This window comes from Lissotriton helveticus, chromosome 2_1, assembly GCF_964261635.1.
Source record: "Lissotriton helveticus chromosome 2_1, aLisHel1.1, whole genome shotgun sequence".
Classification (NCBI taxonomy): Eukaryota; Metazoa; Chordata; class Amphibia; order Caudata; family Salamandridae; genus Lissotriton; species Lissotriton helveticus.
In genome coordinates this window covers 506,518,085-506,543,631 of record NC_136059.1, presented here as the reverse complement: position 1 = coordinate 506,543,631, position 25,547 = coordinate 506,518,085, and the positions used below count along the sequence as shown (strand labels likewise).

The window sequence follows — 25,547 nt, the reverse complement described above, 5'->3', positions numbered from 1 at the left end:
TCCTCCTCGACGCGGAAAAGGCCTTTGATCGGGTCACATGGAGCTATCTGTGGGGGATAATGGAGCAGAGGGGGGTTCAGCGAGGAATCTCAGGGGGGTGGACATTTGTGTTTAGGGGGGGTTGGTTAAGTCTTTAAGAATCTGTCCCTTGGTTGCTATAACTGCTGGGATCAGCCTAGGTGTAGTGTGTCCTTTCCTGGCTGTGTACACTGGCAGACAGCCAAGGCACTCCTTCCTAGAGCATATTCCTGGGAAATCAGAGAGCGTGCGGGGCTGCCCCGGTGGGAAGGCACCTCGTGCATGGCTGGAAAATGACAGCACGCCCCCACAAGCTGCGGGTAATGGAAGCGTCCCTCACGGAGAGGACAAATGTAGTGCAGGCAGTCACAGTGTTCCCAGAAGCTGTACTCTTAAAGTGAGCTAGTACTAGGGTGACCAGAATTTTAAAGAAGGCACACCTTCCTGGAGCGTGTTCCTGGGAAATCAGAGAGCAGGCGGGGGCCGCCCCAGTGGGAAGGCACCTCGTGCATGGCTGGAAACTGACAGCACGCCCCCACCAGCTGCGGGTCATGGAAGCGTCCCTCACAGAGAGGACAAATGCAGTGCAGGCAGTCATAGTGTTACCAGAAGCTGTACTCTCAAAGGGAGCTAGTACTAGGGTGACCAGAATTTTAAAGAAGGCACACCTTCCTGGAGCGTGTTCCTGGGAAATCAGAGAGCAGGCGGGGCCGCCCCGGTGGGAAGGCACCTCGTGCATGGCTGGAAACTGACAGCACGCCCCTGCCACCTGCGGGTCATGTAAGCGTCCCTCACAGAGAGGACAAATGCAGTCAATGCAGTCACAGTGTTACCAGAAGCTGTACTCTTAAAGCGAGCTAGTACTAGGGTGACCAGAATTTTAAAAAAGGCACACCTTCCTGGAGCGTGTTCCTGGGAAATCAGAGAGCGTGCGGGCCGCCCCAGTGGGAAGGCACCTCGTGCATGGCTGGAAACTGACAGCACGCCCCCGCCAGCTGGGGGTCATGGAAGCGTCCCTCACAGAGAGGACAAGTGCAGTGCAGGCAGTCAGTGTTAGGACGCAGCCATTAAAGTGAAAGTGGACAGATGGCGCCTGGAGCAGCAGCCAGCGGGAGGAACTGGACATGCTCTGTGGTGGGGGAGGGGGAGGAGCATTCAAAAGGAAAGCCTTGATCCAGCCATGTGTGGAATGCAGAAAGCCATATGGCGGCTGCATGCGTACACGCACGCGTGGCCGCAAGCTGGTGGCCAAGCAAAGCTGGTGGTAGCACTTTAAAATGCCTCTAACTAAATGTCTTGCAGAGCAGCGCATGCGCTGGCTCAGCGAGACCTAAAAAGGGTCTGTCAAAAAACAACGGCGATAGCTCTTCCTGGATCTCCGCTGACTGCAGCGTATAGAAAAAAACTGACATAAGCGCACTGAGTTGGCGCTTATATAGGCACCGCATGTCTCCTCAAGTGCTGACGATGCCACGCAGGCTCTTAGCAGACTATGTTGCAAGTTCACCCTTTTGTAATGCTCCCCATATGCTTAGTTCGCTTACATTCTTATCACATGAATGGGTTCTCCCACTCCCCGAAGATGGTGAGTCAGTCCTGCTGAAGTGTTAAAGGCGAATCTAGAAAATTAAGTTACAGGGGGTCTAATACTCAATCAGGCATCATGAAAAAAGAAGCAGGTGGTGAAGAAGTGCTGGGTGACGAGATCTAAAGTTTTTTAAAAGTTAAAACATTAACAGCAAGAAAGATGATAAAAGATTCGGGTGAAATAAAAGTGTATTATAACAAGTGGCTAGCAAATATGTAAAAGCTTTTAGAAGAATTGCCTTCAAGGGAATCCAAAGCCAAGTCTGGTCTGGAGGAATGAATGAATTCAGAATGAAGGACGCTGCAACTAGAATGAGACCCTCGGCCCTGCAGCCTATTGGGAAAATGCCTGAGCAGCAAAATTGCAGCTCCAGCCCCATGCGAAACTATCATCCACCTTGTGATGGTTTTTATTAAATTAAACAATAAAAGATTGATTGATTGACTATCATCCACCTTGATTGTTTTATGTTATTAACATCACAGCTGCCTTAGGAGAAGACAATGATATAAAAAAGCTACTTGGTGTGCCTATCGCCAGTAAAAAATATATATATATTTAAGATTTTCTCAATCAAAACTTGTGCTCCTTGATGCTTTATTATACTGACATTTTAACTATGAGTCACGAAAACTGTTCTGCTGAGTTCACAAGAACAGGGTAACCATTTGACTTAATGGCACCATCACAACCCTTCCTGCCCTAGACTCTCCTATTAACAAAGATTACATTCAGATGTAATAATTCAAATCTATGTCAGGACGGAGGCTCCGATTATGCTTATCTCTATTTCTTTACTGAAAACACAGCAGCCAATCAGCACACAGTAAAGAAAAACGAAAACTACATTACCCATAAACCCTGGGGAACCATAGAGTACATAAACAGTATATAAAGAGTCATAGAGGTCCCAAATTCCTCTTTCTTTGCTGCTCCGCAGCCAGTTAAGTGCACCTTTTCATCTACTTTATATTAATGCTTCTTTATTGTTGCTTTACTTAGCGCGCTTTCGTTACTGTGTTTTGCGCTGTTGTTATATGCAAATTTGGACCTCTCCGGTTCCTGTGCTTTGCGCTGCTGCTGTTGTGCGCATTACCTTATTGCTGTTTGTTTCGCCGCTTGTACTCGGCGTGGCTTAAGGGGCGTGTGCTCATCCCCCAGTTGCAGGCTTGCTTCCAGCACCTGTGTGTTTATTGTGGAGTGGGAGACGGGGCTGAGAGACGCGCGTCCTTCTCGCGCGTCTCTCATTTTCGACAGGCACGCTTCTCGCGTGTGCGCAGTACCACCTGTCATATTGCCTCGGCGGCCGACGGTGGTACTGTGCTTCGAGTCCTTCTCTGGGGAGATTTTTCTGGGGACTTTTCCAGTGCGTTACAAGTTCTCTCCGAAGGAGGTAAGTGAATTGGCTTTCAGCCTTTGCCCACCTGCCAGGTCGTTAGGCCCCTGACGCCCTGGTACACTCTTAGTACGAGGGTTGTAAGATTTAAGAATAGGCTTTGCCTAGAGTGTTACAGCAAGCCCTCCCTCCACACTTTAAAATATTTTGTCACGTTGGTTCCTGCTGTGTTTGGCTTTCTTTGGGGTTTACAATCCCCCTGAATTACCCTTTGGGTATTCATACCTGTTGCTTCTCCTCCTGTGGGCATATTTCCTTTTCAAAAAAGGTCGAAATGGGTGACTATTATGAGGATGAAGACAATTATTATTACTCTGAGGAAGAGCCCGCAGGCTCTGTGGGTGATGAGTATATGGATCAAGCTTTACTCCATGCTATTGTCCCTCTCAAAAGGCATTTGTATGAGTATGCCACTCAGCAAGGCTGGTTGCCTAAGTCGGGATGTTCGAAGAAGTCACCAAAAAATCCACACATGGCAGATTTTGTTAAATTAGCAAAGACTCTTTCCTCTTCCAAGACTTCTAAAAAATCTTCTACCCCTGTCCTGGCGCATCAAGATTCTCCCATGACTGATGATTCTTCCTCCACGGATATTTCTTCTGACCATGTGGCTCCGCCACCTAAGAAGAAAGCTCGCAAGGAGCACTTCGTGGATGCCCCTACCATTCCCCAGGTGTTGACCTTTGACCATGACGATATAATACATCCCAATTCTTCTGCCTGGCTTCCCTCCCCTGAGGTAGCTGACTATGTGCAGACGCACATTCGTCGCCCTTTTGATAAGGATGTTCGTGCTCGCTTGCGCTCGGAGTGTCCCCGACCAGATCTTGCAGACAAATTGGCGGACACTCCCGAGGTTGACCCGACTATGGTCACCTACATGCGGTTGACCCGACTATGGTCACCTAGATCCGAAAAAAGGTCTGGACAAGTCCTGGAGATCCTGCCAGGACAAGCTATTGGATCTTTTGGGTACCCTGACCAAGATTTTGGACCTGGCATATTGTGCCAAGAATTCTAACACATTGATTGACCCTGAAGAACTGGTGGGATGGTCTCAGAGGGCCATCTGCATTCTGGGCAATGCCAATTGTGCCCTGTCATGCGAGCGTCGTCGCTCCATTCTAATGAAGTTAGACCCGAAATTGACGGATCTCGCACCTTCAGAATCCGGTTCCTTGGCGCAAGGTTTTCTCTTTGGCCCTCCTTTTCTGAAGGAATTGACTAACTTTGTAGCGACGTTCAGTGGCCTTGATAGAGAGCAGTTCAATCTGCGTCGAGCCTTCCGCCCGGTTTTCGGACGGGCCAGACGAAGGGGACGTTCGTCCGGCCGGGGAGGTAATCAACCTACCCAACGAGGTGGTCAGTCCCAGAGAGGCGGAGGTCAAGACAACTTTGGTTCTGGAAAATCCAGGTTCTACCCTTCACGCAAAGGCAGAGGCCCATACAACAAGGGCGGTTACGGTGGTGCCCAAGGAGCACGTCAGGATTCCTCCAACTCAGGTGAGCTTGATTCTGGCTTCCGAGGTTGTTTTAGGGGGCAGATTGCAGTATTTTCTCCACAATTGGCGGCTAATCTCCAGCGATGCCTGGGTGTTGGAGACGGTCCAAGGCTACAAACTAGACTTTTACGAACGCCCTCTCCAACACCGACTTCCGCTACCCCTTGTTTTTTCCCAACTAGATCAGGCATTCATCTCCGAGGAAATCGATTCTCTTCTGGCAAAAGGAGCCATCATTCCTTCTTCCCGTCATCCCGACGGCTTTGTCAGCAACATTTTTCTGGTGGAGAAAAAAGGGGGAGGTTCCCGTCTGGTCCTCAATCTTAAGGCAGACTCCAGACATGGTGATCGAGTCGGATGCGAGTCTTTGGGGTTGGGGAGCCCGGTGCAGTTCCCTGACGACGGGGGGCCGTTGGTCCCAGGAGGAGTTATCCCTGCACATCAATTGTCTGGAGCTTCTTGCGGGCTCTTTCGCGATCCGTTGTCTTTCACATCAGACGTCGAACTGTTGCCATTCTCCTCCGCATGGACAATTTCTCAGCCGTGAGATATGTCAACAAGCTCGGGGGCACCAAGTCCAAACTCCTGGCGGAGATTGCGAAGGACTTTTGGCATCTTTGTCTGCAACGTCAGATCACGATTATTGCCGAGTACCTTCCTGGTCGCGACAATCGTATAGCGGATTGGAACTCTCGCCATCTGCTAGATTACAGCGATTGGCGGCTTCACCCTTGTGTGTTTCGGACTTTGTCCCGGACTTGGGGACAATGTCACATGGACCTCTTTGCCTCTCGTCTGAACAGACAGCTTCCCCTCTTTTACAGTTGGCGTCCGGATCCGGAGGCTATTGCCACGGATGCATTTCTCCTGTCTTGGCCTCCTCTCCTGTGCTATGCGTTTCCTCCCTTCATGATGATTCCCAGGGTTCTGGCCCGTACAAGGAGTTTTCTTTCGGAGCTCATTCTCATCACTCCTCTTTGGAGAGCTCAGGCGTGGTTTCCAGTTCTTCTGGAGATGAGTTGCTCCCCACCGCTCCTTCTCCCCAACAGGTAGAACCTGTTGCTGGACCCTCTGCTAGAGCCGCATCCCCTCATTCTTTCGGGGCATCTCCGTCTTGTGGCGAGGCGGATTTCGGGGGACGCTGGCAAATCTCAGGCCTTTCTTCAGATGCTGCCCGATTTATCGGTGAAGCTTGGGCCCCCAACACACACAAACGTTATGCGTCAGCTTGGAAACGATGGTGTGATTGGTGTACACAACGGTCAGTGGATCCCTCTTCTGCAGATGTCCCTTTAGTTCTGAATTTTCTCGCTTCTCTTGCTTCTTCTGGTTTGGCATACAGAACGGTAAATAACTTTCGTTCTGCAATTTCTGCTGACCATGTTTCTGTAGACAATAAACCTATTGGGGAACATCCTTTGGTGTCCAAATTGCTCAGAGGCATTCGGATGGTAAAACCTCCTTGTCCTAAGTATGTCGCCTTATGGGATGTCTCAGTGGTTTTGCGTTTCTTGAATTCCTGGCCTTCTAATACTTTGCTCTCTCGCAAGCAATTGTCTGCCAAGTTGACTATGTTGCTATGCCTGTTGTCCTGCAAGCGCGTGTCGGATGATCGTGCTTTGGATCTTGCCGGGCGCACATTCTCTCCGGAGGGTGTTTCCTTTGCCATATCTCGCCGTACTAAGTGTAACACATCTTCTGTGTCTTATCCTTCTTTTCCACACAATCCGAAGCTTTGTGTGGTTCAATGCATCAAGGATTACGAGGTGAGTACTGCACCTTTTCGACATGATTTGCAGGGTCAACTGCTTATAGCTTTACAAAAGACTTTTAAGCCTGTCTCTCCCGCTACCTTGGCACGTTGAGTGCGTTGGCTCATGTTGGAGGCGGGCATTGACGTTTCCGTCTTTGGGGCCCACTCTGCTCGGGGAGCCATGGCTTCTAAGGTTTTTTCCTTGGGGGTCGGCCTCCAGGATATCATGAAGGCCGCTGATTGGTCTTCGGAATCTGTATTTAAAACGTTTTATTTCAAGCCTATTGTTGATGTTGCTTCTGTTGTGGTGGCTAAGCTTTAAACAAGCATATACGGAGCCTCTGTCCTGACATAGAATTTAAAATTTGCTAACATTCGTGCCAAGAATTTTCAATTCTATTAAGGACAGGAGGCGAGGATTATCCCACCCTTATTTTCAGTCTTTACATTTGATTGTATTGCTTTTCTGCAATTCTGCTATTCCATTATGTTGATTGTTATATGACTTGTTTCCCGCCCTGTTTTAAATGTTGTGCTTATTCCTTTTGCAACGGCTTTTACGGCTCTGTTTCTACTTCTTCTAGGCTCCGACCTTAAATGAAGTGTGCTTCGAATTTCTCCTATTCGTTGGTCTTTTGTTGTTCCTGTGGCTATGGGAGGTTCCTTCGTCTCTTCAACCGGATGATGACCTCTCCGCGGGACGTCCTTAAGGGATTGTTGGAGTTACCGTTTTGAACTTTTCCTGTATGGTTCTGACAAAGAAAGAGGAAGTTGGGACCTCTATGACTCTTTATATACTGTTTATGTACTCTACGGTTACCCAGGGTTTATGGGTAATGTAGTTTTCGTTTTTCTTTACTGTGTGCTGATTGGCTGCTGTGTTTTCAGTAAAGAAATAGAGATAAGCATAATCCTCGCCTCCTGTCCTTAATAGAATTGAAAATTCTTGGCACGAATGTTAGGCAAATTTTAAATCCTCCACTCATCTAATCTAAGACTACCCGTTCCAGAATTCACCCAATTGGTTAACGAAGTACTGGACTGGAAATAGGTTGTCTTCATGACATGTCCTCATAGGGTTATCCTCCTAAAAATGAACATTAGATGAGTATAAATGTGCGTTTAATAAGCAAACATACCTTTCCTTTGCAGTTGTAAGGATCCTAGTAGACATATGGATTTCAGCATTTCCGTTGTGTACATTTCTAAGCAGCATTGCAACTGGATGTAGAGTCTGCAGATTTCGGGGTGGATCTCGCCTTCTTCAGCGCTGAAACACAAAAGAGAAAGAAGGACGTCTTAGTTTCTTCCACGAGCTGCTGCATGCACACGGATAATCTCCTTCAAAACAGCCTCAGTGACACGTTTTGTCTGCATCTCGCGCCAAGAGTTGTGATATGTTTTTATTATTGCTTGTTCACAAGATGAGGTACAATAAACCCCCACTGCAAAATATTTAAGGTACAACCCAGACGAAAAAACATTTTATTTTTAGGAAAGAACAAAGAGAGCAATGTGATGCAGCTGTGGCTATGGGAAATATGCCATAATAATAACATGACAGCAACTTTTTGAAGCAATTTTAGCCGGTGAACTAAACCCGAGTCTTTTTGGTTCATGTGTCTTTCATGGTGTGATCTAAAAACAAAACTTTATTCGAGGGCTGGTGTTGTTTTTGCTAGACTGTGAAATGGCCGCTCCAAGCAGAGCACAGCACTGCTGCATATTTAACATGTGCATTAGATTATAGGGGGCGAGGATAACATAAACCCCTCATCTTCACCTAAACAACAGAAATAAACAATATAACACACAGCGATTTGCTGCTTCCTGCCACCCGTACTGCTTGACCTGAAGACCTCAAGATGCACTACGATTCTCACCCTGGAGGGACCATACTTCCAGAAGGCGACCCCAACTGTTATCACCTGTGGGTAATTGATACATTTGCAGGGGATGTCCCCCACCTGTAGCAGATGTGGCCATACTCTTTCCACACACAGGTCCAAATGCTGGATATGCATTATGTATCACTGGCTCATACAAGGGTGCATGCACCTTCGAAAGAAACCAGCCATGTTCTGGCCCAAGCCTGTGTGATGTAGTTAGGAGCACCCGAGGGTTGTCTTAGGAAAACCCAGTGCCTGAGGAAGGTGGGCTGTAGAGATGTTCCGTTTAGGCAGTTTTCAGCCCAGGAGAGCTTCTTAGCTGTTTACACCTGGCTCTGCTGTGCAGTCCCATTAGGGAATGGCTGGGTGGGAATCCGGTCTGTTAGGCCCTTTTTTCTGGCCGGGGCAGCGCCAACACTGTATCAAATTGTTCTATGACCTGGCTTCACTGCGGGTGGGTGGGTGTATGCTAGAAGGGCAATTATGGACTATAACAAAAACATATACTTTATTCAAATAAACCATATTAACTCGTTCCAAAATCCACAAAAATATTAAATTGCACTATGGACCTCATTATAACCCCTGGCTACAATGGGAAAAGAACATAAAATATGTTAGTTTTGCAAGGATGTCTCGAAAAATCCTGCCATTTAGATTATTAGTATATTGATAAATAATTTGGTCGAAATATGAGCATTTTCTTTCTTTTTAGATATAAACATAGAATTCACATTAGGAATAGCTCACTCGAAGCTGAGAGTCGGGTATTATTTTACCTGTTTACAAACTTTGTTCAACTCACCTGTTACTATTAGAATAATTATGGCTTGCTGAGTTAATTGATCTTTTGTACATTTCAGTAAGATTGTTTAAGTTACAGCTTTGGGAAATTTATCACGTGAAATATAAACATAAAATATGAATTTGCGCCTATTGACTTTTTATCATTATTTATTATTGACTACTTTAATTTGAATTTTGAGAACAATAATGTAATCAGAATCAATAACAATGGGTGATCCACGAAACTCTAACTGCAATAAAATGGCTAGACCTCCCAACTGCCCCTTGACAGCAAGTCAATAGCAGGTTTTATGCATGAACTAAATTCTTGTAAGTCAGTTATATAATTATCATTATTGGAATAGGTAGTAGTGGTTTAGAGGACCGCACATCTCAGATCTTATAGTATAGGGAATATGTACAAGGCTTATGAACCATATATGGATGGTGCTATAATGGTACAATAGCAATTTACTGCCTTAGGTGTCTTAAAACATGTTGATATAGAATACCTCATTATAAACATGAGAAAGAATTTAGGACTCAAGCAATCAGCCCTATATATTTTCTGCTGATCTTACAAAAAATGTGAAAACTAAAGAATAGGCCCGAAAAGAAAGAACAAGTTTGGTACTAAAAAAAATTGTTTTGGACGAACTATGTAATATACATCCATGTCCCAACTGATAATGGATTGGGATTGGTCTTATACTTCTGACTTAGCGAGATACACAATGGTGTGTTTGATAAATTAGTAGCCATACTGTTATGTTGCTTTGTAATTGTATGTCTTTAAGACTCGTGCTTAGGTTCTCTTTAGAATGTATGTGACGTTAGGATTTAGAATGTTTATCTTGCATCTTTTGTATGTTGGGGAGCAGTTATACTGGAGGAGTCTTTCGTTGCAGCTGGAGGGTACGCAAGAGGTTTTGTAGAACTCTCGGAAGTTTTTCTTTCAGAACGCTGGAAAGGTTGTGAGGTGGTGAAGTAATTACGCAGGGTCACGCAGCGTGACCTTACGCGGCGGCCATTTTGGGCAATTAATGTAAGGAATTCACCGGAGATATACGAAGTTAAGAAGAAGGATCTTCTCGACTTAAGCAAATAAACGTTGGATTGGTTCAAAATTGAATATTTAACGGAGATTAATGGAACTAAGAACACTTTGAACAAATACAGGTGAGATTGTGGGGGTATCATTAATTGCTATTTGAAAGTCTTTTGAAGAACGTACTGTAATTTTTATTGGAAAAAGAGTATAATTATATGGAAAGAGGAGACACTACTGGAAATAAGGAGTGTGAGATGGCGCAACAAAATTTTTCTATAAGCGCTCCTGAGCCATTTTGGGCTACAGGTACACAACCAAATATTAAGTGGATTGAGTGGAAGGAATACTTCATAAACTATATTGAGGCAATTGATGAAGGGAAGAAGATGAAATCTGAACAAAAGAAGAGAATTTTGTTACATTCATTGGGACCAATTGGATTAAAAACCCATTCACGTATGAGCAAAATAGAGGATTCAAATTTGGATGTTTTTGAAAATTGTATTAAAGATATGGACAAGTACTTTGCACCGAAAGTATGTATTGGAGTGACTAGGCATAAGTTCTTTCAAAGGAAACAGACTAAGCAAGAAACTGTTGATGAGTGGATTGATGACTTAAAGAAATTAGCGATCGACTGAAATTTTAGAGATTTGCACGACGAGTTGATAAGGGATCAATTAGTTATGCATAACAATAATTCTACGTTACAAGATCGTCTGTGGGTGAATGGCGATGCGCCATTGGATGACGTATTAGCCATAATGAGAAAAGCAGAAATGTCGGGTAGATGTTCCTCGGTGGTGAAAGAAACAGAACAAGAGAAAACTTCATTGGCAATTTGTAAAATTCAACCTTCAAGCCAATCACAGACCAGGTATCAGCCGCAAAGCCAATCACAGACCAGGTATCAGCAGAATTCGCAAGGAAAAGGGACAAGTCAGCCTACTAGATACCATAATAAAGAGACGAAAAAGGAAGAAAGGAGATGTTACCGTTGTGACAGTAAAGATCATTTGGCTTTCAGTAGGAATTGTCCTGCTTTAAGAAAGAAATGTGGAATTTGTGGGCTGGTGGGACATTTTAGTAATATGTGTCGTAGACGAAGTAACGTCAAATTTGTTTGGGATGAAGAGGAGGAGATTGAGGAACTAGATGGAGAAAGATTAGATTGTATTAAAAATGTGAGGGGAAATTGTGTAATTAATATATCGGAAAAGTCTTTACAGGGCAAACCCTTATGTAACATTTCATTGGGTGGTGTTATAGTGGAAGTGTATGCAGACTCAGGTTCTCCTTACACGATTGCCAATGAGGAGGTTTGGAGGAAAAGTTTTGTAGGAAAAATTGGTAATCAATTGAATGTTTCTGATATTTGCCCTATTAGTTATACTGGCAATAGAATTGAAATGCTGGGTTATAGGTGGCTTACCTTTTTATTCAAGGGAAGGAGCACAAGAGGTAAATTCTATGTGTCGAAGGTGGGACCATCGGTGTTGGGGTGGTTGGATCAGAAAAATGTTAACATAATTTTAAACCCGAACAGTGTTGAAAAAGTTTTGGTAATGGATGATGAGAGTAAGTTGAGTGACACTTTGTGTAAAGAATTTCCACGAGTGTTTGGTGAAGTGCTTGGGAAATCGAAAGGTTTTGAGCATAAAATATTACTCAAAGCTAATGCTGAACCTAAGGTGCACAAAGCGAGACCCATCCCCATGTTGATCAGAGAGGAAGTAAAGAAGGAGTTGCAAGGCCTACTTGCTAAAGGGATCATAGAAGAAGTTGAGGCGTCTGAATGGATTAGTCCAATTGTAGTTGCACGAAAAGAGAACGGCAAGATTCGTCTATGCATAGACTTACACCATTTAAATAATAATATAATTATAGAGAAATTTCCGTTACCAAAGATCAACGAAATGGTGTCTTCATTAAAGGGTGCCACCTGGTTCTCGACTATAGCTCTCTCCGCCGCTTATCACCAGGTGGAGTTAGAGCCAGAGTCTAGGAGTCTCACGGCTTTTGTCACGCCTTTCGGTACCTATCAGTTTAAAAGGATGCCGTTTGGGCTGGCATCAGCTGCGGCTGTATTTCAGCGATTAATGTACAGATTACTAGGGAATATGGATATGATTTCGTTTTTCCAGGACGATATTTTGGTTGCTGCTAAGAACCAAGATGAACATGATTCAAAGTTGAGGCAAGTTTTAAGGGTGTTAGAAAAAGCAGGACTAACGGTTGAGTTGTCTAAGTGTAAATTTAGTAAAAGGAGTATATCATATTTGGGTCACATCATTAGTGAGGAAGGGATCAGACCTAAACCAGCATTGATTGAGAATATTGTAAGTTCAGTGGCACCAAGTACGAAAGAGGAAGTTAGGGCATTTCTTGGAATGGCTGAATACTGTGCGAAGTTTGTGAGCAATTTTGCATCTAAGGTGTTTAATAGTCGGAATCTACTCAAGAAGAACGTGAAGTTTGAGTGGACGAAATGTTGCCAGGATGATTTTGAACAGGTCAAAAAAGATTTACAGAATGTTAATGCATTGGCAAGTTTCGATCCGAATGTTGAGTGTTTTTTGACAACAGATGCGAGTGATAAGGGCCTGGGGGCGGTATTATCCCAAAAAGATGGAAAAGGGAAGGAAAGTATTATTTTATTTGCCTCAAGAGCACTTTCTCCTGCTGAAGCAAGATTCCCCATTATTGAAAGGGAGGCATTGGCGTGTGCGTGGGCGTTGGAACACTTTAGAGCTTTTGTGTGGGGCAAACCAGTGGTCATTCGCACAGATCTTCGACCATTAGTTAAAATTTTATCTTCTGATGGCATTTCTGGGGCTTCAGGTACAATGGCTAGATTATCCATGCGCATGAGAGAGTTTGTTCATAGGATGGTTTACTTACCAGGTAGAGATAATCTCATTGCAGACTGTTTATCGATATTGCCTGCTCCACTCGAAGAGTGTGAGGATGACCTGTGGGGTAATTTTAGTGTTGTGCATGACTCAGGGACACCTGCTACTAGCAATCAGGAATGGCTGGAGGAACAGAATAAGGATGTAGAAGTTAAAAAAATGTGGATTACATCTGTAAAGGTTGGCCAAAAAAATATATTATTGAAGACGGACTTAAAGCCTTTTGGGAGTTGTCTCTGGAGAATAACATACTTTTCAGAGGTGATAGAGTTATTTCCCCTGTTTCCTTAAGGTAGAAGATTTTAGAGCTATGTCATGAGGGACATTTTGGCATTGGAAGGAATAAGTTAATTGTGAAAAACATGTTTTGGTGGCCAGGAATTGATGAGGGTACTGAGAAATTTGTCAGGAACTGTGAAGTGTGTAATTCTGCAGATAAAACCCTCAGGACTTTAAAACTGTGTATGAGTGAGGGGTTGATTCCAGATCTACCATGGGATATCATTGCTGTGGATATTATTGGACCTATCGGGGAGATTAAAGAATTTGGGTTAGTTGCTGTAGATTTATTTTCAAAATGGCCTATCGTGAGATTTGTGGATAAGGCGGACACACATACTGTTCTGAAGTTTTTAGACAAGATTTTTATAATGGAAGGGTTACCCATTTGTATCCTGACAGATAATGGAGTACAGTTTTTATCACATTTGGCAGAACATTATTTTCAAAAGTGTGGTGTTAAGAATAAAACTACTGCCTTATACAATCCTAGTGGAAATGGCACAGTTGAAAGATTTAATAAGGTAATCATAGGTGTTATTCAGGCAGCCATTAACAAAAGAATGATTTGGAAAGTTCAGGTGCAGAAAGCGGTGTGGTCGTACAGGACGACATCGCAGGCAAGTACAGGATTGTCTCCGTTTGTTATGATGAGAGGCAGACTACCGAGAAGCAAAGTTAACCCAGGTTGGTTGGTTAAGGGGAAAGTCACAGAATGGTCTCCAGCCAAGGTCAAGTGTGATCTGGATATGGTCCACGCTAAAATTAAAGAGTTTTATGATAATCACTATGGCACGAAGGATGTGGAAATTGGAGTAGGAGATTGGGTGCGTGTCAGGAAACCTTTTAAAGTACCTAAAGGTGAAAGTGTTTTTGAACCACCAAAAGAAATAATTGAAGTCTTGAGAAATGCGGTGAGGTTGAGTGATGGAAGAGTGTGGAACATGAAAAGCATCGCTATTAATCCCAAGCAGTGTGGTAATTTATTTATTTATTTTATTTTATTTAAGAGGTTTTATATAGCGCTAGCCAGACCTGAAGGTATCAGAGCGCTTTACAGCGAGTAGAAAAACACATAAAAGAGGAACAAGAAAGCGTAAGTGATCAAAAGATCCAGTGTGCTGTGCGTCCCTCGGAGCACATTGAGGTAGAGTGGTACCGATGTAGTTTCGATCCGAGGGTAAAGTCCTGAGCTCCGTTTCCCTCCGGGAGTGGCGGAGAGTAGGGGGTTAAGGGGCGTGGATGAGGATGGGAATGTTGGAGCAATTGTCTGTTGGCAGCAAGGTGTCAGCTTGTGCACTTCGGATTTCAGTTTGGGAAGGTACGGTTGAGGTATAAGTCTTTTAGGAGTCTTTTGAATTTTATGAAGGAGGGAGTAGTCCTGATGTCAACCGGGATGGAGTTCCATATTTTGGGTGCGTTTCCTGCAAAAGAACGAGCTGCAGTTTTTTGCTTGCGTGTTTTCAGAGGGATTAGTAGGAGGGTGTTGGAACTCCTAAGGTTTCTTGACTGGCCGGCTTTCTTGAGCTTGGAGGCCAGGTATTCTGGTTTCCCTGTGTGTAAGGCTTTGTGAGTAAGGCAGGCGGTTCTGAAGTTGGCACGCAATTCCACTGGGAGCCATTTTAGTTCTCTGAGTGCGGGAGATAGGTGGTCGTACTTTTTGACTCCGGTGACCATTCTGGCAGCCGCGTTGAGAGTTGTTTTGAGTGGGGCTAGGCGGGAGAGAGCTGTACCGGAGAGAACTGCATTCCCATAGTCCAGTCTAGATAACACCAGTGATTGGGTGGCTTGCTTGAGGTCCGTGGGTGGGATGAAAGGTTTGATTTTGTTGAGGAGCTTCAAATTAAGGAAGGCACTCTTGGCAGAGGTCATGATGTGATTTGTCATGGTTAGTTTTTGGTCGAGGGTGATTCCTAGAGATTTTACTGAGTTAGCCAGGGTGAGATTGCCATTGAGAGCATCTATAGCTTTCAGCCACTCTCTAATTTGCGGGTTTTCATCTTTGTTGGAGATAAGGAGGATTTCGGTTTTTTCATGATTAAGTTTAAGGTGGTTTGTGGCAAGCCATTGTTGAACTTCTTTGAGAGTGTTGTTGAGTCTTAGGATGTCATTAATGTGTGTGATGGAGTTGTAGATGACCAAGATAAGTATGAATGGATTGAGGACCATTTTGAAAACAGTTGTTTACAATCACAAATGGCTGGTGTGGAAAGAGACAGCAAGTTGTTGATGACTCTCCTCTGGCTGATCAGTCCTTTTGTGAAGGGGGAGGAGGGGTTGTTAGTTCTAGTGCTAACAATGATCTTAACAGTGACGGTGGTAGTTCCAGTATTCTGGAGCGTGGACATGGGAAAAGAACAAGTGTTTTACCTTCTTGGCTTAAGGACTATGTGACGAAATGAACCTTTATAGTTATTTTGTGTTGTGCTGTTTCTTTTAGTTTCTTTTTTTTAAATTTAATTTCTTTCCGTTTTTCTTTTATTTTCCTTGTTACCTCTTCTCATTATTCTTTGTTGCAGGAGAGGGGATGTGTTATGTTGCTTTGTAATTATATGTCTTTAAGACTCGTGCTTGGGTTCTCTTTAGAATGTATATGACGTTAGGATTTAGAATGTTTATCTTGCATCTTTTGTATGTTGGGGAGCAGTTATACTGGATGAGTCTTTCGTTGCAGCTGCTCCCTGGCGCTCACCTGTATTTTACTATTTGCTTGAATAAAGCATTCTCCTATCTACAGGTTGGCTCATCTTTACACATACAAATATGGCGCATACTTTTTTCAGGGAGAACCTCACAATTGTTTGCCCCTCGTCGGTTTCCACACTTTATTATGTAAATGCATTACCTTCGTGAGGACGACTGCCTGATATTTCCAGAACGCCAAGAGCACACACACTGAAGAGAGAATGTCTGAGTAAGAAACGCTATGCCGCATTTTTATTTTTGTTTTGACCGTAATTTGGTCCAATTGCCACCCTCGGTTTATTCCAGGTATGAAATATACATGAAGGACCCCACAAGGCGTAGATGTAACTTCCAGCTCAGCCCTAGTGATACTGGCCAACTGACAGCCAAGGAAACCTCACCACCTTGGCATTCTATGACATTACTAGGTGTCCTGACAGGCAGCACATCATAGAAGTATAAACTTACCTATTCTGCAGGAGGCCAAGCTGTACCTCAGGAGACTGAGTGTCTGTCCCATAGGTTCTCCGCATGTTTGTCAGAACCGTTGGCAGATGAGGACAGATTGTGCTGGAGAACTTGTGTGCTTCTGACTGCCCTCCTTTGACACCCAGTAATGGGATCTGTTTCAGAAGCCACAATGCACAGGGGTGGTGGGGGGGCAGGTCATTAACCCTGACTTTTGCAAATGTGCCTGTATGTCGTTCTGCGAGTCTAAGTCAAGTTTACTTGCCAGCATACCTCAATCGCAAGCAGGAATAGGTACTCAGACATCTCTCTTCTGCTTCAGTGCGACCTTGACCCCACCTTGCCCTTCAGACTCGTGTTGGTGTCTGTCTCCTGCTGGTTTCCTGTTAGCTGGTTTTCCCACTCCCAACTCGGTAACTACTCTTTCTTTGTGACATCTTTTCCATCTGCCCATGCCTCTGTTTAACTACTCCTTTTTGCATCTTTTGTTCCTCTTAATTGTCAGTTTTTGCATCTTTCCCTCCTCTTACTGCCCAGTTTTGCATTTTGATCTTGCCTGTCAGCTTTTCTTCCCCGACTTGCTCTGCAGATTGTTTTACTGCCTTGCTGCTCCCCCTGAACCGTCCTGCTCTTCCAGCTGGACTTCACTCTTTTTCAGCCTGCTCACCACCCTCCACGCTCCTCCCACTCTTCAAGGCCCTACTTAATGAAGCCGCTTCACGTCTACAAAACAAAGGCAAGCCCATCCTCCACAGAATCCCCAACAAGTGTCCCTCTTACTCTGACACAGAAGCCACTTTTATGGAATGCATGCACTTTAAGCTTTAAACGGACAGCAAAACTACTATCCAAGGAACCCTCGCCTGCCGGTGCCCAGGACCTCAGACACACTTCAGCAACTTTCTCACCAACCTCACCGCATCCCTCGCCATGGGCACCAAAGACTTCATATGCCTAGGCGATCTCCCCCTGAACCGTCCTGCTCTTCCAGCTGGACTTCGCTCTTTTTCAGCCTGCTCACCACCCTCCACGCTCCTCCCACTCTTCAAGGCCCTACTTAATGAAGCCGCTTCACGTCTACAAAACAAAGGCAAGCCCATCTGCACAAGTTTGTGCCTGGGCCATGCCCCGTGCCAGGAACCCTGGTCCAAATACTTCCTGCAGCTACACCGCTGGTGAACTCCACAAACGCTGCTAAGAAGCCGTACATCAGTCCACAGTGGGTTCCTTTGACTGCTTGCATTGCCGCCTCATGTGCCTCCACACAGTGCTCCCACACACGCACTTTACCCCTCACCAAGCCAGAACTCTAGACCCTCGCTCATACTGCATCACACAGCCATCCTGCACAACAATAGTCACTCACATGCATACTCCTCAACACGCTCACACGGCAAGCACTCCACCGGTTCTGAGACCTCATTGACTACAACACACCGGACCTCCACTTCCTCACCGTAACCAGGTTCAATCCCACATCAGCGCCGAACATCGCCGCAGCCATCCCTACTGGATACAAAATCCTACACCAAAACCAACCCCATAAACCAGGAGGAGAAATCGCCATCCTCCACAGAATCCCCAACAAGTGTCCCTCTTACACTGACACAGAAGCCACTTTTATGGAATGCATGCACTTTAAGCTTTAAACAGACAGCAAAACTACTATCCAAGGAACCCTCGCCTGCCGGTGCCCAGGACCTCAGACACACTTCAGCAACTTCCTCACCAACCTCACCGCATCCCTCGCCATGGGCACCAAAGACTTCATATGCCTAGGCGATCTCCACTTTCATCTCAACGATCCCACATACGCCAAATCCACAGACTGGCTCGAAAGTCTACAGAACATCGGCATCACCCAGCTTATGCAAGACCCTCCCCACAACACCAGACACACCTTGGACCCCATCTTCTCCTCCAGTGACGAGGTTAAAGTCAGCCACATCACTCCACTCATATGGAATGACCACTACATTGTACACTTTTATAAAACAGGGCCACCAACCACCGCTACAGAGTCCAGCAACACCCTAAGCTGCTGCTGGAAGAAAGTTACAGAAACAGAATGGCTCAAATCTCTCCTACTAAACTACCCAGACCCGACCAACGACCACATCAATGACACAAACAACTTCAATAACTGGATCACCACTTGCGTCAATACCCTGGCACCCCTGAAAAACATCACACCCAAAAGATCCAGCAAACAAACAAACTGGTACAACATAGAGTTCGCAAACATTTTGAAAGGGAATGGAAAACCCCCTGTGGAACCGGAAACAGCTATAAGGATGCACTTAGATACTATCCCCATCAAGTGAAAGAACATTACAAAGGCCCTGACCCTGAAAATCGAATCTAGCTCAAACAACCGCAACCGCAACAACTTTTCGCCAAAGTCAAGGAATTCACCAACCCAACAGCTGCATCCAGCACCATCTCCTCTAAACAAGAATCCTGCAACAACCACCTTGACTTCCTCCATGAAAAAATAATCGAGAACTACAGCAACTTCAAATCCCAGTCACCCCCATTCCTCCCAGTCTGCTAACCTCATCAACCAACCTCATCAAGCAAAGACTACCAACTGACAGCATGGAACCCTCTATTCGTCTAGGACACTGCAGCAATAATGAAGACAGTCCACTAAGGGGCGCTTACAGACTCCTACCCCACCATTTCTAAAACCTTGGAAGAGACACGATCAGAGCTGCACTCACTTCCATCATCTACACCTCCCTTAAGACAGCCACCTTCTCAGATAGCTGAAAACATGCCAAAGTCACCGCGCTCCTCAAAAAAACGTCAGCCGACCCCAAAGTGCTCAGCAACTACGAACCATCTCGCTGCTCCTCTTCCAAGTCAAAGTCATCAAGAAGACCATCTATAGACAACTCTCTGACTACCTAGAAGGCCAAAAACAAATTCCTGGATGATTCGCAATCAGGATTCAGAAATAACAACAGCAACGAAACAGCCTTCAATGCTGCCACAGGTGACATACGCACCATCCTCGACCGTGGATAGACAGCTGCCCTCATCCTCCTCGACCACTTCACAGCTTTAAACACCGTCTCCCACCACACACTCACTGCCAGTCTACACACAGCAGAAATCCCAGGACCATCACTCAAATGGATAGTATCTTTTCTCTCTGGAAGAACACAATGAGACTGTCTTAAGCCGTTAACACCAAAACCCAAGGACCTCCTCTGCAGAGTCCCAGAGGGATCATCACTCAGCTCCACACTTTTCAACACGTACATGACGCCTCTGGCTAACATCATGAGATCCCACAGAATCAACATTATCTTTTATGCTGATAACACCCAGCTCATGTTTTGCCTCATCTCAACACTGGAAAAATTGAAGTGCCCATCTTTGGAGATAAGAGCTCACCTTGGGACTCCACCTGGTGGCGTACCGAACCCGGCCCCACACCAACCCCAACTGCCCACACTAGGAACCTAGGCCTCATCCCGAACACCAACCTTACCATGAAGTTCCAGATAAACACAGTCACCTCCTCATGCTTTCACATCCTCCAGATGTTACATAAAATCTTCAAGTGGCTCCCACTGGACACCAGATGTACTATCACGAAGGCCCTAATCATAAGCAGATTGGACTACAGCTACGCACTCATCCCAACCCATCATTTTCCCAGACCTCAAACCATCCAAAATGCCGCCACCAGACTCGTCCCCGACCCCCAGCGCCCACACCACACCACTCCTCAGAGAACTCAACTGGCTTCCCACCCAAAAGTGCTGCCAGTTAAAACTTCTCACACACTCATCCAAATCACTACACAACATATCTCAAACACCGGCTTTACTTCCACCAACCCACCAGACAACTTTTTTCAGCATCACTATTGCTTGCACACACACCCCGCATCTACAGAAGTAGAACGAGAGGTTGATCGTTCTCCTACTGAGCCGCCAAATCCTGGAACAATCTCCCACTACACATCAGGGCATCCTACTCACTTCTTGAACTCCGCAAGAAGCTGAAGATCTGGCTTTTCAATTTGTCTTCTTGCGGGACCAGTGAGCTGCCTAAACTCAGGCCTAGCCTCACCACACGCCTCTACTCACCTATGTAGCACCTGAATACGCTCACAGGTACATGCAGCACTCTACAAATCCACCTTACGTTAAATGGATCTACATCAGATAAGGGAGTGAAACTATATGTATCCAATCAATTTTGTGGAGCAGTTAGAAGGACAACTTAAGTATTTATTGATGGAGTCTGGTAAGCAGGAGGTGCTGAGGGAGGTACGGCTTTTAAATCCCCCATTCACTGGGCGGGTCGCCAGATCTCTCCATGTCAGTGGAAAATAATATTTTCAGTACTGATCTTTCCTTTAAATAATGTAATCTGGTGTGTCCCTGACAAAAATTGATACTAAATCTCCCACAAAGCACCAGCATGTTAAAATAAAGCTAAAAACTTGTAAAATGGCAGTAGAGTAGACATAAAAAGCACAAGTCCGCACCCCAGCAAGGAGCCAGATACTGTTTAGATTGAATGTTAGCCTAAGAAAAATCCACACCGTGTCTGATACCTCTCTGGGGTGTAGACAGTTACATCTGAGCTTCACGGAGGAGCCTGGAGCTGGTCGGATGTTTTCATATACTCTATCAAATCTAAACAGCAGCTGGCTCCCTGCTGATGCAGACACACATCTGTGCCCCAGCAAAAAGCCAGATGCTGTTTGGAAATTTTTCTTAGTCTCTCAAACAAAGTCTGGCTCCTTGCTTGAGGGCAGATATACACACGTGTATACCTTAGCAAGGAGTCCGAACACTCTCTGGATTTTTCCTTAAATACAGAAAAAATCCAAACAGGGCACAAAGACACACACTTGTGCCCCAGCTAGGAGCCAGGGTGCAGCTTAGAATTTTTCTTCGTCTCAGAAAACAGCAAAACAATGTCTGGCTGGGATACAGACAGACACGTACACATCTGCAATGTTGCGAAGAGCCTTGATGCTGTTTGATTATTTTTCTTAGCCACATAAACAATCCAAACACAGCCTGGCTTCTCACTGGGGTGCAGACACTCAAACGTCTGCCACTCAAAATGGAGTCTGAATGAGCCTCAGGAAAAACCGTGTCTCCGCCCCAGCTTGGCGCCAGGAGCCACACTCTTGCCCCAGCAATAAGCTTGGATGCTGTTTGGATTTTGTCTTAGCCTCAAAATAATCCAAATAGAGGTTAGTTCCAAACTGCATCCCAGCAAGAAACATAAAACAGCACCTGGCTTCTTACTGTGCACAGAAATACGCGTCTGGGCCTAGGTTTGTCTGGCACCTAGACAAACCTACCCAGAATTCCCTTCCTGTTTAAAACCAATTAAGAACATTACTGTGACAGACAGCTAAGTATAAGAAAATTCTGGGAATGGTATTTTCCCCAGCGTGCTGACAATTCTCATGGAATTACCCCAATCAAAAGCATTTTGGGGTGTCTGGTGAGTAGATAAATTCTCAAAACCATTGAAACCCACCCATGTCTTATAACCCCACACTTAACAGAAGAAGAATATTTGAGTTGAGCTTTGGGAGGGATATGTTCCCGATTAAAGAAGACTAAAGAAAACTATCATGTTTCAGGGAATAAAATAAAAATCTGATAAATGTGTTGTTCAGCCTTTGTCCTGGACAGGCTATTAGGGCAAGGGCAATATGGCACCCAAGAACAAAATCCTTATGAGGTGTAGATATTATATATATAATTGTGGTATCTTTCCATACCGCCGGATATCTGTTGATATTTTTAACCAATAGAAAAGCATCCCAAACTGGCATATCACTTACAGCTGCTTTTCAAATTTCCAAAATGCAGCACACCCAGTTCATCACCTATAGACAAACTGAACCCTTAGAACAGTGTCTGTTATCCACACTCTCAAGACAACTAAAAAAACAAAGTGGAGGTCAATTCTTGACAGGCATATGTTCATGCAGGAGGGAGACTGGAGGGAATTACCATGGTTTAGAAAAAAAGCAAACAATCTGACAAAGGTCACTTTCAGCACAATCTTTCAGCCAACCAGTCAGGAAGAGGGAGGACTGACGTCCAGATGTTAAAAATACATGGTTGTGGTTTTCATGCAGACCAAAATGCAAATAGCCTAAAGTTGCATTTCATGTGCAAATGCTCTCCAAATTTCCAAAATATCCTGCATTTAGTTTTTCACCTGTTGGCACCCTGAACCCACAGAAAACTCATACATTTCTGGTGAACATATACTCTGGTGACCCAGAAGAACAAAGGTTGGAGTCAATTATTGGTAGGTCACTTTTGTGTGTGGTAGGAGGGTTTTGACTGTGATTTGTAATATAGCCATCTCTGTGCTGCATGATCTGAAGCCAAATTGGTAGTCTTGCAAGAGATGGTTGTCACTGATGCACTCTTGGTATTATGCATATCTTTTTTCAGGATATTGTCTGTCTTTGGAGCTTCTTCTCAAAAGCCCTGATTGAGGGAGATGTTGATAATGGTAAGCAGAGGTGAGCAAGCTTCTTTGGAGAGTTAAAGTATCATCTTTATCACTCAGAGTATGACACCATTACAAGGTATACCCCTATACACAGATTTTACAGAATTAGAGGAAAACAATGCATTTTCATTTTATAGTATATGTAGTGTTTGTTAAGGAGTTGTGCTGCACTGCAGCAGCTTCACATCTGTTCCAGGTGGGCTAAGAGTTGTAGAAGACGTAAGGGAGATAGAAACTGAGAGGGCAGTAGCAAAGTCAGGTCTCACTGCTGTAGGGTTGGCTAGAGGTAAACAATGTGGTTTCAGCCATCTTGGAATCACGGAGTCATTCTTGAGTAAAGGTTAAGGAGCTTCCAGAGGCACTAGTCTTTAGTTTTGCACAGCCTACATTCCAAGTGCTATCAACAGCACCCAAGGTAAGATTGTAGGGAGAACATGTGATGCCCTCTTCTTGAACTTTAAACTAAGGAAGAGTCTATTCACATGCCAGTCGGTTAAATACTGTCACCATGTTACAGTGAGGCAAACTTTTACCAACGAGCCAGATTATTCCATTGGAGATGGGAGGCACTTCGGATCTGTTTACAGATGTATGCACATTCTTGACCATCCCTGCCAAGTGCCACACATCTTAGATGAGAGGAATGCATTTTACTAATGTCCCTGCATCACCCACCAACAGAGATTTTGTTATATGTTGATGTGTTGATGTTTGAAGTAGACACGAGCGCTCACACACTCGTGTCAACTTCAAACAACATTCCACGCTGCATGGTATCATTTGAATTTTACCTCGTGGGATGTGTAGATTCAAATTGTGATAGCAAGAGCGGTATAGGTATGTGGGAGTTACGGGCATTCATGAGTTGTACTGGAGGCATGCATGTTGTCTAATAAATGGCTCTCCACTGTACCTGTTCTCCTTTGCTTTTCTTATTGGATTTGTGTGCAAGAAGATCTTTATAACAGATTTGTCACGCAATTCAGCGGAGTTAATCTTTTAGGGGTCTCTTCAAGGTCTTCAAAGGTTTCGCGCATCAAAGAGAATATGTGGCGCCCGCTTGCTGCACATGGCCACCTAGCAGCTGGGCATCAGCTTCAGTGAATGCCTTTTGTTCGTGGTACCTTGATTTAACCCAATAGCTTACATACAGCCTGCCCTAGAGGAGGCACCTTCCTGCCACGTCCCACATGCAGTGGCAATGCTCTTGGGTGGGTGGAACACACTTCCGGATCCGATCTGCAGGTCACTGTGTGTGTTGGTTCCCAGTCAGCTGGTTCGCCTCTGTGTTGTATCAGCCTGTGATTCGTGTTGGAATGTTAAGAGGTCATAGTTAGAAATATAGAATGTAGTTGGTGTATTAGAATGTTGGCGACATTAGAAGCCTGCACCAGAGAAAAATTAATTTATATTTTCATGTACTTCCCTTATGGATTTTAGGAATACTTATGTCAAATAAATTGACTTCCTTAACTCCTCTGAGTGCGTCTACTTACTACAATTTGGTGACAAACTGAGGACGAACCTGAAAGCCCTGCAAGCCGACCAAGGAGAAGGAAATTGGACTTCATTTTGCCCTATTGGCCTTCGTGAGACCGTCAGTGATGAGCTGTATATACATTTTTTTTTTTTAAAGACGGTTTTGCATGAAACTGTGTTCTGTCTAGAAGAGCAGGAATTATTTTGCGAGGCTAAGGCGGAGCGTTAACGGGCCTATTTAAAATTGTCGACTCCTCTAAAATAAAAGAAAGGTTATTTTGGTGAGGAAAAATCATAAGACTCGAGATGAAGGGAAGGAGAGGGCGTTTTTATGAGGGAAGTAAAGTGATTTTTGTGTTGTAGTTTAATACTGGATTAAGGGCTTAGCACACATAACAGTCAGCGAGAGGTTCAAACAAGTGAAACATTAAGATTCAGCACTCAACATCACCTACCAATCTTCTTGCGCATGAAGCTGTCCGTGAGGTGGGGATCACATGCTTGAGCCCGCGACCGATGTGATGGAGGAATCGCACAGCAGGAGGTTATGTCATCGCGCTAGCGCAATGTTGGCTTTACAAGCCCAACCTGATACAGAAATATGCGTTTCATTTATCGACTGGCCTGTGTTCGGTGACTGGCACGCCTGGATCATTTAAAATGCAAAACAGCAACTGTGATTCACACACCTGGTGTGAACGCTAATTGATATATGTTAAATCTTTTATTTTACCAAAGAAAAATAAGAAAGTCAAGACGGTAATTCGTACACCTGACTGCAGACACTGTATAATTTGAAGCATACATCGGTGATTCGCACACCATGAATAAATTGCTTTCACATTCTCAAATTGTTAAAAATGGATACACTCATGCCGCCATCTAACACCATCTGAAATACAGGTTAGAAGCATCTTCACTATTATTTACTGATATATTCTTGTTCTTTATTTCTCTTTTTTTTCTCAAAACCATAAAGAACAAAAAAAGGGCCTATCAAATCTGGCTAATTCAAATATTTTTACTCAACCACCATTTGTTTTGCAAACACCAGGAAAACCGGTTATGAAGTGGAAAAATTGTCACAAAGCTTTTTTTTTTAAATATCTAATTGCCCAAGATGGTAAAACGTTTGATCCAAAGAGAAAAAAACTTGTATGTATGATTTGTTGGGGATCTCATTCCAAGAAATCTTTGACAATTTACCTGAATATGAAGCAGCAGC

General features: G+C 44.5%; 1 protein-coding gene across 1 annotated transcript in view; it reads right to left on the bottom strand.

Annotated features, from left to right (window-relative positions):
• The window catches only part of RGS7BP (regulator of G protein signaling 7 binding protein), an 887,794-nt gene that overhangs the window by 284,947 nt on the left and 577,300 nt on the right, over positions 1–25,547 (bottom strand). Inside the window, exon 3 of the mRNA XM_078675143.1 lies at positions 7,397–7,527. Coding sequence (XP_078531269.1) covers positions 7,397–7,527 — 131 coding nt within the window. The remainder of the gene's footprint in view (positions 1–7,396; positions 7,528–25,547) is intronic.